We start from the raw sequence: 15,029 nt of genomic DNA on the forward strand, positions 1-15,029 counted from the left end.
TGTATGGAGAGTTGTTTTTCTCAGTGGTGCATTGATTGTTGAAGACAAAGTGATACTGGTAAAATAATCTCATTGCTGCTTTCAAATTATGTGTCTTACACTGTCAAAGAAGCAGCATAAATTTGACTGATGTGGTAAATTCAGTATTAAATTCATTTGACAGACAAGTACACTTAAGTGGATTGGATCTGAAATCTCACTGTTGCACACAGAAAGACGCCACATTTCCTGTGAACACCTTGTGTTTGCCTGTACTGATAGTCAAGCAGGCATGGGCAGCTACAAGGCCAAATATTTCCCTAACCTCTGATTTATTTCTTTACCTGATAAAATGATTTTCATTTGTTATCTACCTTTTGATAAATTATAAGCATAGCTATCAAATGAGCCAAAAAATCATCTCTGCATCTTTCTGTGTGTTGTTAGGATGTTGTGATGTGAAGAAGAATTGCTTTGCCTTTGAGGGAGTTTCTGCATTTGATTTAATGCAATTCTCACAGCTGTCAATGGGGAAGCTTGGGCTTAAATGGGGAGACAACTAGTTAAATGCTAAGTGGATCTCCAAATGTTTCCTTCAAGGTCTGACCGGATATGTTATCTGTGATATGTTTTCAGCTTTCTAAAATTCCTAATAGAGGTTTTTATCCCTTGGCAATATTTTCAGCCTTGTGATGAGATTATGCCTCTTCAGGGAGCACAAACAATAATTTTTTTCAGGAAGTAAAATGTGCAAGTACGGGTGCACTCACTCCTTCAGGAGTTCTCAGTTTTCTATCACCAAGCCTCCCAGAAACAGCTAGAAAAAAAACATGAACCAAGACTGGAGCTGTTGTTAGGTGAGAAAAATAAATATTTGGAAAAAAAAAAACCAAACAAACCAAAGAAAAACAACACCTTGATGTTACAGTGTGAAGGAACAGCCAACACTTACACTCAGCATAAAGCCTTTTCAGATAGGGGCTCCCATGCATGTGGCACTTTAATTAAAAAAGACCAAAAAAGAGAGAAAAAAACAAAACCAAAATCCATATGGTTTTTCATTGTTCCAGATTCATGCTTATGGCAATGGCTCACTTGGAGCAACATGGAGGAGCACACTACAGCTTGAAACCAGGTTCTTAAGTTCTCAAAAAGTCCAACTTTCCACCTCTCCCTACCCCCACAAATAACTCCAGAGTTTCTCCGAGCTGAGCAGTGGCTTGGTCGCACCCATCCGGTGCGCGCTGCTTGTGCGCGTGGCAGCTCCAGGGTCTCTGTCCGTGACAGTATGACTTTGCTTGTGATGGGGCCACATGACAAGAGTGCATCAGCCAAACTGGACACTGGATGGTCCGAGACTGGTCTCCATTTCTATTTCACTACTGTGTGCCTTGGCCCTCACACACTAGTTGTGCCCTCCCAGGGCCACCCAGGGCTTTGGATGACTTCTGTCCATGGCCTCTTGTGTTGTAGTGCGCACCATGCTGGTAGGAAGAGAATAGTTTTCTCGTACTGGCAGCAATGAGATTTTGCAAACACACATTTCTGGACAAGATAACCATTGATTGTAGCAGAAAAAAAATAAGACTGTCAGAAGAACCACTTGGTCTTGTGGTTTAGGAACTCACCTAGGAGACACCAGAGTGTGAGGGACTTCAACCTGGATCTCTACATTGCAAGGAAATAAACCACCAAACTACTGGCTCGTTTGCAACAAACCACGCTCAGTCTTTCCTTGTGCTATTGCTTGATCTTGTATAATTAAACAAATATGCCATTGGCTGTGGGTGCAGTGGTCGGAACCCATACAGCACATCTCTGCCAAACAGCTCACCTGCTGCAACCTGTGTTCCCAGGGAAAAAAAAAAAAAGTCTGTTTGGATGAGAACAGGTTTTGTCATAGAGTGCTCGTTCTCAGCCCTTGGGAAACTTACTGTAAGCACTGGTGAAGCACGTTGCATGCACAAATTGAAAAGTTACACCTTCTCATTCAGTCCTGAACTTGATCACCAAAACATTATATCTACTTTTATAAAAGTTTTTTTAGAAGGGTTGAAAGAAAGCAAAGCTTATCCTTGTATTTTATTCTTTAAGCTTTTGGGAACTCAAAACAGTGCTGCTTGCACAGTAAGTTGCAAACCTTCTTCCATGGATGCAGTTGCAGCCGGTGTTTTGTCAGTGTCATGATGAAGGAACTCTGCAAAATTAAAGCATTATTACTCCAGAGTTAGGATGCTTGTTAGACAGGATCTTGGCATAACATGAACTAATTTATAAATATTATTACTACTGTGCTTTTTGTAGGGTTATTATATGATATAATTGTAGAAAGTACAAACCTAATTATTGATAGTTACAGTAACAGTATTGAAATCCAGCCTTATTACTTATTCACTGCTGATACTAAATTCTGCTCAGCAATGTACAGTATTAAAAAAAAAAGCCCTCAGTCTCTATCACAGAGAGTTTCAACCTAAACAATCAGCAATTCTTTAAATTCCCATTTCAGCAGATACTTAAATAGGCGGCCTGTAGTGAAGATAACAATTAAACATTTAAACATAAAGCATGGCCTGTAGTGAAGATATGAGGATAACAATTAAACATTTAAACATAAAGCATAAAAGTTTAAATCTGGGCACTTCACTAGGAATCTTGCTGAAGCAGGACCTTAAATGCGCATGCAAAATAGAAAAGGATCCATCAGAAAATATTTTAAATAAGCTTTTAGTGTTTTTCTTCTTATTTATAAATGGGATGCAAGGTTCTCTTCTGAATACCTTCTCAGAAAAAGGAGTCATTTGTCTGAAATGTTCCTGTGCACCCGTGTAAAAGCTCATCCTAAAAATGGTGCTTTAGTTTATTAGGCTTTTTTCTCTTCCTTTTGACATCTTGCTAAAACTTGTCTTTGCTTCTCAGAAAGGAATTAATACCTTCTAAAATACTCATGTTATTTTTCTGTGTATAAATTTATCTTGATTTAATATACCCCAGTCAAAGAATTACACAGATAAGGACATACCCTCCATTGGAAGTCTTGTCTTCTCCCTCTTGCTGGTTGTTTCTGAAAAGGAGAAAGCTCTGTCATAGGCTGCAGTGTGAGGAGGGGGGTTGTCATATTTTAATCTGAATAGTACGACAAATCAGGAGTTCATTGATTTTATTCCTGTTGAAGCAAAATTTTAGGCAAGTATATCCTCATTTCCTTCATATTTTTCTCTGTAATAAAGCATCTACCAAAATCCTTTTCCTAGAAATTTGTTAGATAGGATTAATATTTTTTTTTTCAAAGCCTGAACTGGACAGAACAGCTACACAGAAAGATAATAACATCAGTGAACACTAAATAAAAATGCTTCATTCAAAGGAATTTTTTTTCCCATTAAGAAATATAATCAGGAGCCTAAAATTAGCAGAGCTATTTAGGGAGCTAGTATTGAATCTATCTTTATCAGCAGTGGTAAAATCAGTGTGATTTTCCTGTTAACACCTAACAATTTCTCCTTTATTTGTAATGCGTTGGAACTGATGTACTTTATATGAGAGACATCTGATCCCAGTGAAAGGTTACTGTTGTACACAATTCGCTGGCTTTGATGCTAACTTTCCTGTGGTGTTTTCTTCTTCCTTGGCCTATTCATGAAGGAATGCACATAGCCAGAGCATGATATAGATGTGTATATCTGTGCCTAGCACTGGGATGTGTGAATAGGAGTCAAGGGATTAGAAAAACTAGCATTGATTTCTCATGTCTGTCTCAGCTGGGAGTTCAAAGGTCCTCCCCCTGCCATGCTCTAATTTCAATCCATATGAATTAAGTTTTTAATCCAGCTCTGTTCCCACAGGACAGGTATTCAGTCTTACAAGGTTGTAATTTCAGCCACAGAGCACAGATCGGTGTATGACAATGGAGATAAATATCCCCTTCATCTTTAGAGAGGATTTTTCCTTCCAAGATGGAAACCAAGCTACAAAGCAGAGTAGGTCTATATTTGCCTTTCCAGTTAGTTTTTGCAAGATATAAGGGGAGATTTGAGCTAGCAGTATTTTCAGTTTGGCATTATGATGACCTCCATAGGTAACTCTTCATCCCAAATATCACCCAATCATTCAGGTTGACAAAAGCCTCACAAGGCTGACTAAAGCCTCCTGAAAAAAAAAAAAAAAAAAAAAAAAAAAATTATTCATATCTAACTGGAATTTCCCTGTTGCAGTTATGTCTCTTGCCTCATGTCCTGACCCCGTGCACATCCAGGAAGAGTCTGTCTCCATCTTCTCTACATGCCCCACGAGGTATTGAGGACAGCAAAAAGATCTCCTCTGAGCCTCCTCCTCTTTCATCATGTGCTCTAGCCCATGAGATTGGTAACCTCTCCTGGACTTGCTCCAGTACAGCTTCTCTCCTGGTATTCACTTGAGTAGCAGTAAGTGGAAAGGACACATGAAACGGAGAATAGGACAGACTGACAGATCTAATGCAGGAAAGCACCAGCTACTGCTTCATTCTCACTGGGTCAAAAAAACGGGCAGGAGGAGGTCAGATCCTGATTATTACCTGTAACTGGAGATGGACAGAAGGAGACATCCAGCCCATTCAGGGAAGAGTTAATATGTGCGTTCATAAAGCATTCAATGGCATCTTTGTCGCAATTGCAGAGGAACCGTTCACAGGGATCCCCAGACTCTGGAAATAAAGCAAAAATACAAACAAAATACTATTGAAATATCTTTTCTGCCTCCTTTTTCCTCCCTGAAAGGTTTGTATCTATATTCATCAGTGCAAACCTATTTACACTGTGCTTCTTCACGTTAAACACAGTTTATAATTTGTTAGTCCAACACCATTTGTTTTTGAAACGCCATCCAATGCACTCTGACACAGCTGGCAATTGACTTCTTGCCTGTGCCAGTTCATTCTGCAGAGTAGTGAGGACTACAGAGCAGTGCTTTGCTGCCTCCAGTTGTTCCACAGAAAACTTAATCCGGCTGATACTGGGTTTGACATTTCACAGAATTCATTAAAATATTCCTCCTAACCTCAAGAAGTCATAGTCCACAAGACAAACCTTTCATGTAAGATGTGTTTGGCTTCTTATAAATGATATGAAACTGTTTCCCAGGAAATACTATTTTACCACTTCAAAACCTTCTGCCTTTCAGGGTTTCAAAAAAAAAAACCATTGACCTTTCATAGCTGTCACACTTACGTTTCATATTTTTGATGGGGACTGTTCTTTTTTTTCCCCCTTTATTTTAGTTTGAACAAAATGCTTTGATTATTAAGTATGGAAAGAGCTAGAAAATCATTATTCATGTTTAAATGTGCTTGAGTCTTTATAGGTTGGCCTAAAGAGCAAAAATGGCTTTAATTTGAAGCAAGAAAAGGAAATTAGATCAGGCTGTTGCTTAAGCAAGCTGTAAGATTATTGTTTTGGGGATTCTGCTCCTCTTCGCTAGTATCCTCAAATCATGTTCTAGCATATAGTCTTTTCTGATAGCCAATAATCTGAAAAAAATGTATTAAAAATGATTAGGCATTGAAGAGCCCCACTTTGCACTTTACTGTTATTACATGGAGTAGCTCCCATTATAACGGCATGGTCTCTGCCCTCCTTGGTGATATTGTTGTAGCTGAGGAGTGTATGTAACCCTGTGAACAGAGAATTGGATCCCCAAAGTATATAAAAATCAGGCCTTGAAGCTTCAGAAGGGAAATGTTTTTCAGGTCTTTCCCTGGCATCTGCTGCATTTCTGATGTGTGGAGATGTCTCAAGCCATGCTTAGTGGTCCTGCAAAGTCAGGGAAACCTCAGCAAGAGGCTGCCTGCTAGAGGCGCCCTGGCAAGTTTCTAGTTACTGGGCTTGAGTTTTCCTGCCTGGTTGGGCTTCGATGCCTCTGTGTATTCCTATTTCCATTCACCCCTGAGCAGAGCACTTAATTCCTTAAAAACCCACAAGTGGATGTGGTTTCTACTTAATTTATATATGACTTTTTGGTAGATAGACCAGAATGAACTTCTCAGTCACGGTGAGGCTCCAGTATGACGCTCTTGTGATTGCTCTTACCACACGTTAGGTTTTCTGTAGAGCAGCTGATGTCTGTAGAAATCTTTGGTGGGTCCCATGTGCACTCCATCTCCGTTGCTTCCTCGTAGCATTTGCGATGCTGGAAACAGCAGCTTAAAAAATGAAATAACACAAAGTTCACACAATTTAGTTTCAGTTCAAGATCAGACTGCAGTGCTTTCGTGTCGCTCTTACACAAGAATGCAAAAGATGTCAAAAAAGGGAAAAAAAAAGGTCCTCAGTACTATCCCTAGACATGAGAAAGGCTTAGTACTGCTTTTCCCCGAGTCAGCCTCGTGGGATAAGTACAGCTGGATGCAAAACTCAGCAGTGCTAACAGGTCTGCGTGCTGTGGGAGACCACTCTTACATTTCTCTCCTCCTGTGGTACCTGAGGTCTTACGAGGACTGTACAGGCAGTTCAAATAAGAAATCCACTATCAGTGCCCAAATATCCACCCACTGCACTGTCATCTCATTGCCAAACAGTGCTCCACTACTCAAGTCTGAAGGTCTTGGCTCCAGCCCTACCACAACCTTTCTCACTGCAGATTTGGATCCACCCATTGCACTGTCATCTCATTGCTCCACTACTCAAGTCTGAAGGTCTTGGCTCCAGCCCTACCACAACCTTTCTCACTGCAGATTTGGAGAACTACACAAGACCTGGCACTCATGGAGGGTCGATGTCTCTGCAACACCTTGTGAATCCCTGTGTCTCATTGGAACTGTATGAATATGTTTGGCATTATCCCCTGTTTCTTGTACTTTCTCTTCTATGCAACAAGCAGAATTAAAATGCACCGTTTAGCCAAGGGAAGAGGCCATGAAATATGCTTCTCACAGCAGAGTAACACAGCTTTCTCCTACCACCGAACAACAATGTCAGTTAGAAACCTTGCATTTTCCTTCACCCCTGCTGTCATGCAAACCCCAAACAGTTTATGACTGTGTTAGCTGTGAATAGCAATGGGAAGTCAAAAACAACAAGCTCTTTATCAACCCTCTCTTCTGTTCATCTGTTTTTGAACAGGCAAGCCCTCTACTTTATATTACAGCAACATTTCTGTGCACTGACATCAGCTATAAACGAAACACCAGTAAAACATTTGGTCATCGTTTACTCCATACAAAATTGTTACATAAATTAAGCAGGCACTTGTTGTTAGATTTGGATTGAAACATCCTCATTTCAGAGAAAGGGACTCAGAACATGGGTCTGTTATTGAGTTGCCTTTGGTTTTGACTACACTGAAAGCAAAGACTTTAACATGAACACTAAAAACCAGCATCTGCTGCCAGGAAGGGTTAACTTGTGATCGCAATGTAAGGAGTTAACTTTAGTTAAGCTCATGTGGGATTTTTGCTGAAGACAGAGTGAATGTGTCACTACACGCTACCTGCAGCCCTGCGTATGTACTGAACCCACCGGTGGACAGAAGCACTCCTGCACTGACCAGAGCAGGGAGCAAATGCCTGCCCCCACAGGCTCCCTTCTAGGCTACGCAGCCACTTTCTCACTTCCCATATTTAGGAAACATTTAATATTTAATCGCTTACTATATTAATAAATAATTTTTACAATATTTAATTTGTCCTGACAACCGTGGAAGCAGTCCAAGTCCTAACTGTCCTAACTTGGTGAAAGACATCAGTGATGAGCTTTGCTCAGGTTCCCAGCAGCAGATCAGAGCTCATGAACAGTGTGATCTCAGCTGATGAAGTTTCAAAGCCAAATTTCTTGTACTCTGGTGTCCCTGCTGTAACCTGGTCTAGGAGACTGCAGGAATGTATTGAACAAAGGTGAGGGCGAATGGCACTCAGCAGAGAACCCCTGTGGTTCCTCCATACCACTGTGCCATGTTTCAGAGGTGAGGCTGAAGTTTGCAAGCTCCATCAAGAACAGGGTTTTAAACCTAGAGCTCATGAAATGCCTCAGGACCTATTCCTGTCTGCCTGAGGTCTAGTGAGGTATCAGCACTTGAGACCTTCTCTACCTGCATAATTAGTCTAATAGAAATATCCTTCACTTCTTGTTAGTTTAGAGTATCACAGTTACATTAGCACCTAATCAGAAAATTTACTTGCCTTCCTTTTGCAAGCAGGGTATTGTAAGACATGGACTGTCCTCTGGACATGCTTCTGTCTTGCCCCATAGATTATGGAGGTCGACTAGGTTCTTAATTTAGATGTAACAATTAGCTGCTCTGGGAAATGGAAAAAGGTTGGGCTTATGGGCACATTCTCCAATACCTTAAAAACCCACAGTGAGTTCAGCCCTTTTTTATGGAACAGAAAGGGCAGCAACAAAATATGAGGTTTGCAAAACTAGTTTCTAAGAAATAAAGTTAGTGACAAAATTGCAGCACTGTGGGAACTGTGAGCATGTAGCAGCCACCTGTTTGGAGGCTCTCTGGAACCAAGGGCATGTCTGTGTCGGTGGTAAAACAAGGGCAGTGGAGTTGCCCTGCTGCTCAGGAAGCTTCCCAGCAGGACTGCTAACCCATTTGTAAATACAAAGTGATTCCGTGGCCTTTTCTCAGGACAAGCTGCTGACAGATCATTCTGCTGTTTCTGTATTTATGCTGCTCTGCATGAAAACGAAGCTGAGTGAAGCGAAAGCCCAGGTGCTCAGCTTTTCAGGTATCAGTCCATTGAACAGACCCGAGCTCTCATTTCAGCATGTCATCACGATTGTTTAGAAAATCTTTCATAAAGTCCCATGGCTTTTTTCCAGTAGCAGAGTTAGACCTTCATTTTCCCAACCATCCCATGCTAGAGACTGGATGGAATTATTTCCATCTAGCTGTAGGAACTAGCCCTTTCTGAGCCATTACTGTCTTCACTCAGGGAATTACTACATTACGCTACTAGAAAAACCTTTTTTGTATTTAGGCATGGATGAATCTTGATTATCTTTGAATTTCTTTTCCCACCTCCTGCTGGCAGAAGTGAACATCCATTTGATTGTCCTGGCCTGAGACTACATTTTTTTCTCACTAGCCCAGCCAGGGCCTGGGGCATTATCTCTCCAAAGCACAGAGTGGAGTTTGGATGGGTTTGTTCCTGGTGGTACATGGTATGAGGAAGAGCCATGGAGATACATTGTCCTTTTCTGTGCTCCAGTGTCGTACGACCTCAGCACGTAGACAGGTATTCAGGGGAAGATCTGCTTAACCTCCTAGCTGCCCCTTGCAGTCATACTTAGCTGTAACCTGATTCTGTTGATGCTTAAATCCCCCCTCAGTTGCAAACATTTTCATTATACTTCACTATGAGCTTACCTTGCTGTTGTATTACACAGTTCCAATACCAACAGTTTGGTAAGATTGTGAACCCACCAACCTGCTCTGATTAGTGTTCTCCCACTCACCTGATTAACAGCCCTCCAGGTTCTGGCACCAGTTTAAGGGTGAGACAGAATTCCTCAGTACAAAGAAATGTAAATGAGGTTTTGTTCACAGATCTGTTCAGAATTGAGAGACCTCCGGGTAAGATGTCAGAGAGATGGGTGTGGTGCTTACTTATTCTATTGCGTTAGTGGCCACCCTGCAACTCGTTGAAACCAGCTGTGCCACAGAGTTGCACTGGTGGAATTACATGCAGGTGTGGGGGACTCTGCTTTTATTTACCTGCAGGATGGGAGTGTTTCTCCACATTGAAGTGTGGGGAAATGAAGAAAGAGTCTGAGCTATGAGAACAAAGCAGCAAGTGGATCATCACCTGCTGTAGGCTCTGACCACCTCGACTTCATCTGTTTCCAAGCCATGCTGTAAGGCAACTGGCACTGGATGTTGGCCCAGCAAAAAGACAGTGCTCACTAGCAGGTGGGAATAACACAGGTCAGGACTGATAAACCTGCTGAAGTTGTCTTTTGTGAGTCATATCAGATATTTAGGTTCCAACTGAGTGATGACTAGGTTAAAGAGATCTGGGTGGTGTGGGACTTTCTTACCATCTGAAGTCTTCTCTGTTTTTACACGTGTCCTTAAACAGTTTAGGCAAGTGTTATGCTTCAGGTCATCAGAACATGAGCGCACTGACAAGCAGGGCAGAAGAGGACATCTCATGAATAAGACTTACTCATCAACTTCATCCACAGGGAGCCCTTCCATCTCAAACCGGCAAGAGCAACCGTAGTCTTCAAAATCCCTGGGGCAAAACCCAGTAACACACTTCATTTTGTTCACAAAGTTGAGCAGAGCAGGGAAGTTAGTGAAGATGGATTGTAACCAGGTGAAGTGAGAACCCAGGCAGTCTGTAAAGAAAATAGCCATAAAATGTACGGTAAGCAGAGGTGAGCCAGGCATGGGTCGCACATGGGTGACCTTCACGTGAACACAGAGCCTAAACAAGAAAGTAACACAGGGGCATTGAGCAATGCTTCACACTCAGCAGTATTTTGTATTAGGATAGTCTTAGGGGAAATCTACACCCTCAAAAATCCCTGTTCCTTCTCAGCATATATAAAATAGCAATCTCTACAGGATTTTTATTCAGTGTTCAATTACAACTGGAAGACATACTCACCAAAAAATAATGCAACACTTTCCACATTTTGAAATACTCCATTGAAGAGTGTGGCATTGTCTAAATGGAAAAAAAAAAAAAAAAAAGAAGACACCCTTCTTTTAAAAAATGTAGGTGACAAAACTGTTCCCTGACTGCCTGCGGTCTTGCTTTGATTGTTAATCCATTTTGAAATAAGAGTTCCTAAGTATTTGCTAGCTGCATGCTTCCCTGCAATGCTCCTGGAGTATGAGTGATTCCCCACTGCCACGCCATAGTGTAGAAAACAAAGTTTAAACCATTCTTACTCAAGATTCTTTCAGGTGTGTCAAGAAGCTCTGGCAGAAATGCTGGTGGCTTCAGTTCCTGGCCACCTACCTCAGCAAACAAATTGGAGAAGAAAAAGATTTTAAAATTAAAAACCCACCACAAAAACATATACTTCATTATGACACATGCAGTATAACTGTTCTGAATACCTTCCTACAACTAGCAAGCTGATTTATCAAAGCCATGAAACATTCGCTTGGGTCCAACAGCACCCAGGAAAGCCCAGAAACATGCTGGTAACACACATTGGTCTAAAAAAAAAAAAAAAAAAAAAAAAATCAATCTTCTGTTGAACAGAGGTATTCCTAGTGAGAATGTGCTAACCCTTGTGTTCCTATGCTCTTCTGAACAGTAGCACTTACTGGGATAAATTAGTAGGATTGTGTAAAAGCGCTTTAGTTGCCCAAGTGCTTGCATTGTCCCAAATGTTTCTACTCTGCAGTGCTGTGCTCTTTGCTTATTTGAAGTCAAGGAGTTTGCACAAAAATCTCTGCAACTGCTTGCTGTCCCAGTATAGTGCCAACCTTTTCTGTTCCTTAGCTTTTTGCTGTGTGGTTATCTAAAAACCTTCCAGCAGAGATGGGAGCTGCAGCTCCAGGACTCAAGCTCAGGAGAAGCCCTCAAAGCTTGGTGAACAGAGTTCAGGCTGGTTTCTCTGAGTCCTTTTTGCCTATTACCTTATTGCCTCTGTTCCTATCACTACATCTTTCCTAAGTTAATTATCTTTTTGTCCTTTTGAAAATACTGTGGTAGATTTTTCACACTTTTTTTTTTTTCTTTTTGCCATGTCCTGAATTAGGATGAAATCTAATACTTGTTCTCTCCCTTCATTTTGTTTTTCCTTGTTCTTATCTTCTGCATGATTTTAGGAGGGGATATGTTACATTGGATTTGTTTAAACTTGACTTTTTTTAAAGATAATAAGTCAAGGGTATTTATTGGCTGAAGGATCTAAAAACTGAAGAAAAAAAAGTAATGTTAAATTCATGTTAGAGCTTATGTCTCAGGCTAACTAGCATTAGGAAAGATGTCCATTCCCATTTTGGGAAAGAGCTGAAAGTTATCTTGCTAATCTGCAATGAATATAGGTGTAAGAGAGCCAAGGGGAGTACTGGGTTTTTTAGATATAAGTCTCAACTCTATGTTTAGCAAAGGATTAGGAAAAAATAGGACTTTGTTTTAGATTGTATATAAGGGCCATCTCAGGATGTCTATAATTTTTGTGGTGTGAACAAGAGGTTCCTGGTAACAGTCAATATGCCTCCAGCAATTAATTTCTCAAATTTAGTGACAGAATATGGATATGGGATTGAGGGAGGTAGGAAGAGGTACTTCCTCTTATGTTACTGCTTTCCTGAAAGTCTTGGTCACAATGAAAAGCTTTTAGATGATCAGCAATCCGTCAGAAGTGTCCTTCAATGCTGCAGGTCTGAGGGGAACAGACTGCTTTCCACAGACCAGAACAGGTCTCCCAGTAAAGGCTGGCCTTTTCACAGGACTGGAACGACTCAGTTGAAAGCTTGATGGACATGAGGAATTCAGATTCAAGCAAAATAATACTGTGCCTTGTAAAATAAATAGCATTGAATGCTATATATTTGTACACACATTTGTCCACGCTTGCTAAAGAAAACCTGTCCTTTATTTTCTGTCTTAGAGCCTGTGTTTCCTCTGCAATGACAAACACCCCATCCCCACCCGTGTTCTGTCAAGTGCATCTAGAGTCAGGTTTTGAAACATGGCTCAAATTCAAGCTTCTGTTGGCAAATAGCCACTGGTTGTTTAGTCCTTTCAGCAAAAATTTGGAAAACATGAAAATCCCATTGAGTTGAAATGAGATAGAGAATTGATGAAGCCACGTTGCAGAACTGCTGGAAGTTGTGATTGTTCCAGCATCCTTCACTTGCACTTAGTTCTTCTCAGCAAACTTAATTTGCATATACTCAGTGAACCCATGAGTGTCTGAAGCTCCCTGGAGAAAAATCTCTACCACAGGGTCAGCAGGTCAGTAAACCTTTGGATCTTTCATTCCTTTCATTACTACGAACAATATTTCTAATTGTCACTGAGTCAAGATCAGTGGACCAATGTTTGCTAACAAGATTGCTTAATTTTGTTCAAATCGTGGGGGAAGGGACAAAGAGAAAATACTTTCTGGGTGGATTATTCTCTTTTCTTTGCTGTCGTGTCTTTTGGGGCTAATGTTCCTACGCTGATCCCTGTATAGCCAGTGAAATATTGCACTGCAAAAATCAATCCTTTAAACCTCAGAAGACCCTGGGGAGGTCAACTTTTCTTGCTCTAAAGCCTGCTAAATGACTTGGTACATGTCGTGAGGAGACTTGTATGATACATCAGCTCCTGGGCTTTCCAGCTGTGTGCCTTACCCACAGAATTTCTTTTAACATTCAGATACGTGTGAAAATATTTCTGGACTGTGTCTGTGATGTTGCTACTCTGACAATGCTTTTCTGAAGTGTTATCTGAAAAAAGACCATCAAAAAAACATCAGTGCACCTCCAGTTATTTTTGGCAATACCTAATTAAAATGTCATAATATGGGACATGGACATAAGTCATTAAAATCCTCAGGGAGCAGAAACCTTGATTGTGACAGGTAAAGTCAGGGTGCAGCAAACCCAACCTATTAGATTTATTGAAGGTAAATTGCATTAGCTCCTCCTAAAGATGTTAGTTCATGCACAGACATTTGCTTCAGTCTCAAAGCAGAGATCAGCAGAATAGATCCTACAGAAATATAAATCACTAATCCTCTCCAAGCCTAAAAATGGTAACATCTTAACTCTTTGCACTCAGATTGTGCTTAGCTGTGGGAAAAGAATCTAAAAACTGTGGCACAGCCTTTTGAGGTTTGAGGGGAAATCTCTCTCAAATGTTGTGTCAGAAAATTTTTGGAATGTCTATTTCTATAGAGTGCATTCGATATTATCAGTATATATAGTCCCCTTTACATCTGGGGCCAAATACTCCTTTATTTTTTATGAATAAATGGTGTAGGTATTTTGGCATTCTCTGTCACCACAGTGGGAAGTGCCAATATTCTTAATGATTTCTGTTCGTATAAGAGGAGTCTTAAAGTTCAGCTTCATTAGTGTATTTTCCCCATGCATTTTGTGCTAGACTTGTTTCTTTACTGACTTCTAATGCATGCAGCCCCTTAGAAGAGAGGCAACCGGTAAGGTTAGAGTAAGTCAGTGGAGATTTTGTCTATGCCAAGGTGCTGGGCTTTCTTTTCACTTTAGAAATAACCCCATGGAGCAACCAGAAATGGTGTTAGACCTCCTGAGAGTCTAACACCTCTACTGCACACCACTGCTCTTAATGACACTCCTACACAGGGCAGGAACTGCAGAAATTTGAAATGTTTGTGTATCCTTGTCACTGGGAAGCTCATTCACCCACGACAATAAATCTAAAGAGTTATTTAAAGAAAAAAACCTATTCAAAGTAAAGTTTGAAGGAGGAGTTTTAGCTGAACTTCAGTTATGTTTCGAGGTGCACTGAATGGTTTGGAAAATATAGACAATACACATGTAATTAATGAGTAAAATCTCTTTATATGTAATTTGTGACTTTTTTTTTTTTTTTTTTTTTTGCATTTAAAGGACTTAAATAATGACCAAATGCTAGCAGAAGGGAAGTTGCAAACTTTGGTTATATTTTTAAGCCCACTAAAGTTTCTTGCTTCACTACAAGTCCTGAGCAAAACGTCTTTTATAACTACTCTATAGTTTAGGTTTTGATCAACTAGGTTAGAGGGGATAGAAGGCATGCTTCTAAAGGATTGTTTCCAAATGCACATACCTAAAATTGTATTTAAGAATAGATGTCAAATGATAATAAATATGCGTGGCCACTTACCACTGTACAAGACCATTGACATGGACACCAGCAGAATTACAATCATTTTTGGTTTAATCCAAAGACAAGAAAAAGTCACAGAGCAGACTGGTGTGCCTGGTGAGTTAAGTAAAATATTAGGCAGAACGTTATCTCTTGAATGTGAGAGTGGAAAGTCATCAGCTTAGAAAATAAATTTTTGTAGCCCGGCCATATTTCTGCTTGAAGCAATGCAGTTTTTACCCTTATCATATTAAGCACGAGTATTACAGAAAATATAAACCCT

General features: G+C 40.5%; 1 protein-coding gene across 1 annotated transcript in view; it reads right to left on the reverse strand.

Annotated features, from left to right (window-relative positions):
* OC90 (otoconin 90) overlaps positions 1 to 14,810 on the reverse strand; it is a 21,111-nt gene extending 6,301 nt beyond the window's left edge. The window contains exons 1-7 of the mRNA XM_010084920.1: positions 14,765 to 14,810; positions 10,861 to 10,926; positions 10,574 to 10,633; positions 10,127 to 10,301; positions 6,045 to 6,157; positions 4,535 to 4,663; positions 2,120 to 2,176 (exon numbers count right to left, since the gene is read on the reverse strand). Coding sequence (XP_010083222.1) covers positions 2,120 to 2,176; positions 4,535 to 4,663; positions 6,045 to 6,157; positions 10,127 to 10,301; positions 10,574 to 10,633; positions 10,861 to 10,926; positions 14,765 to 14,810 — 646 coding nt within the window. The remainder of the gene's footprint in view (positions 1 to 2,119; positions 2,177 to 4,534; positions 4,664 to 6,044; positions 6,158 to 10,126; positions 10,302 to 10,573; positions 10,634 to 10,860; positions 10,927 to 14,764) is intronic.
* Positions 14,811 to 15,029: the final 219 nt, after the last annotated feature.

This window comes from Pterocles gutturalis, unplaced genomic scaffold (genome assembly GCF_000699245.1).
Source record: "Pterocles gutturalis isolate BGI_N339 unplaced genomic scaffold, ASM69924v1 scaffold12150, whole genome shotgun sequence".
In the NCBI taxonomy this organism is placed as follows: domain Eukaryota; kingdom Metazoa; phylum Chordata; class Aves; order Pterocliformes; family Pteroclidae; genus Pterocles; species Pterocles gutturalis.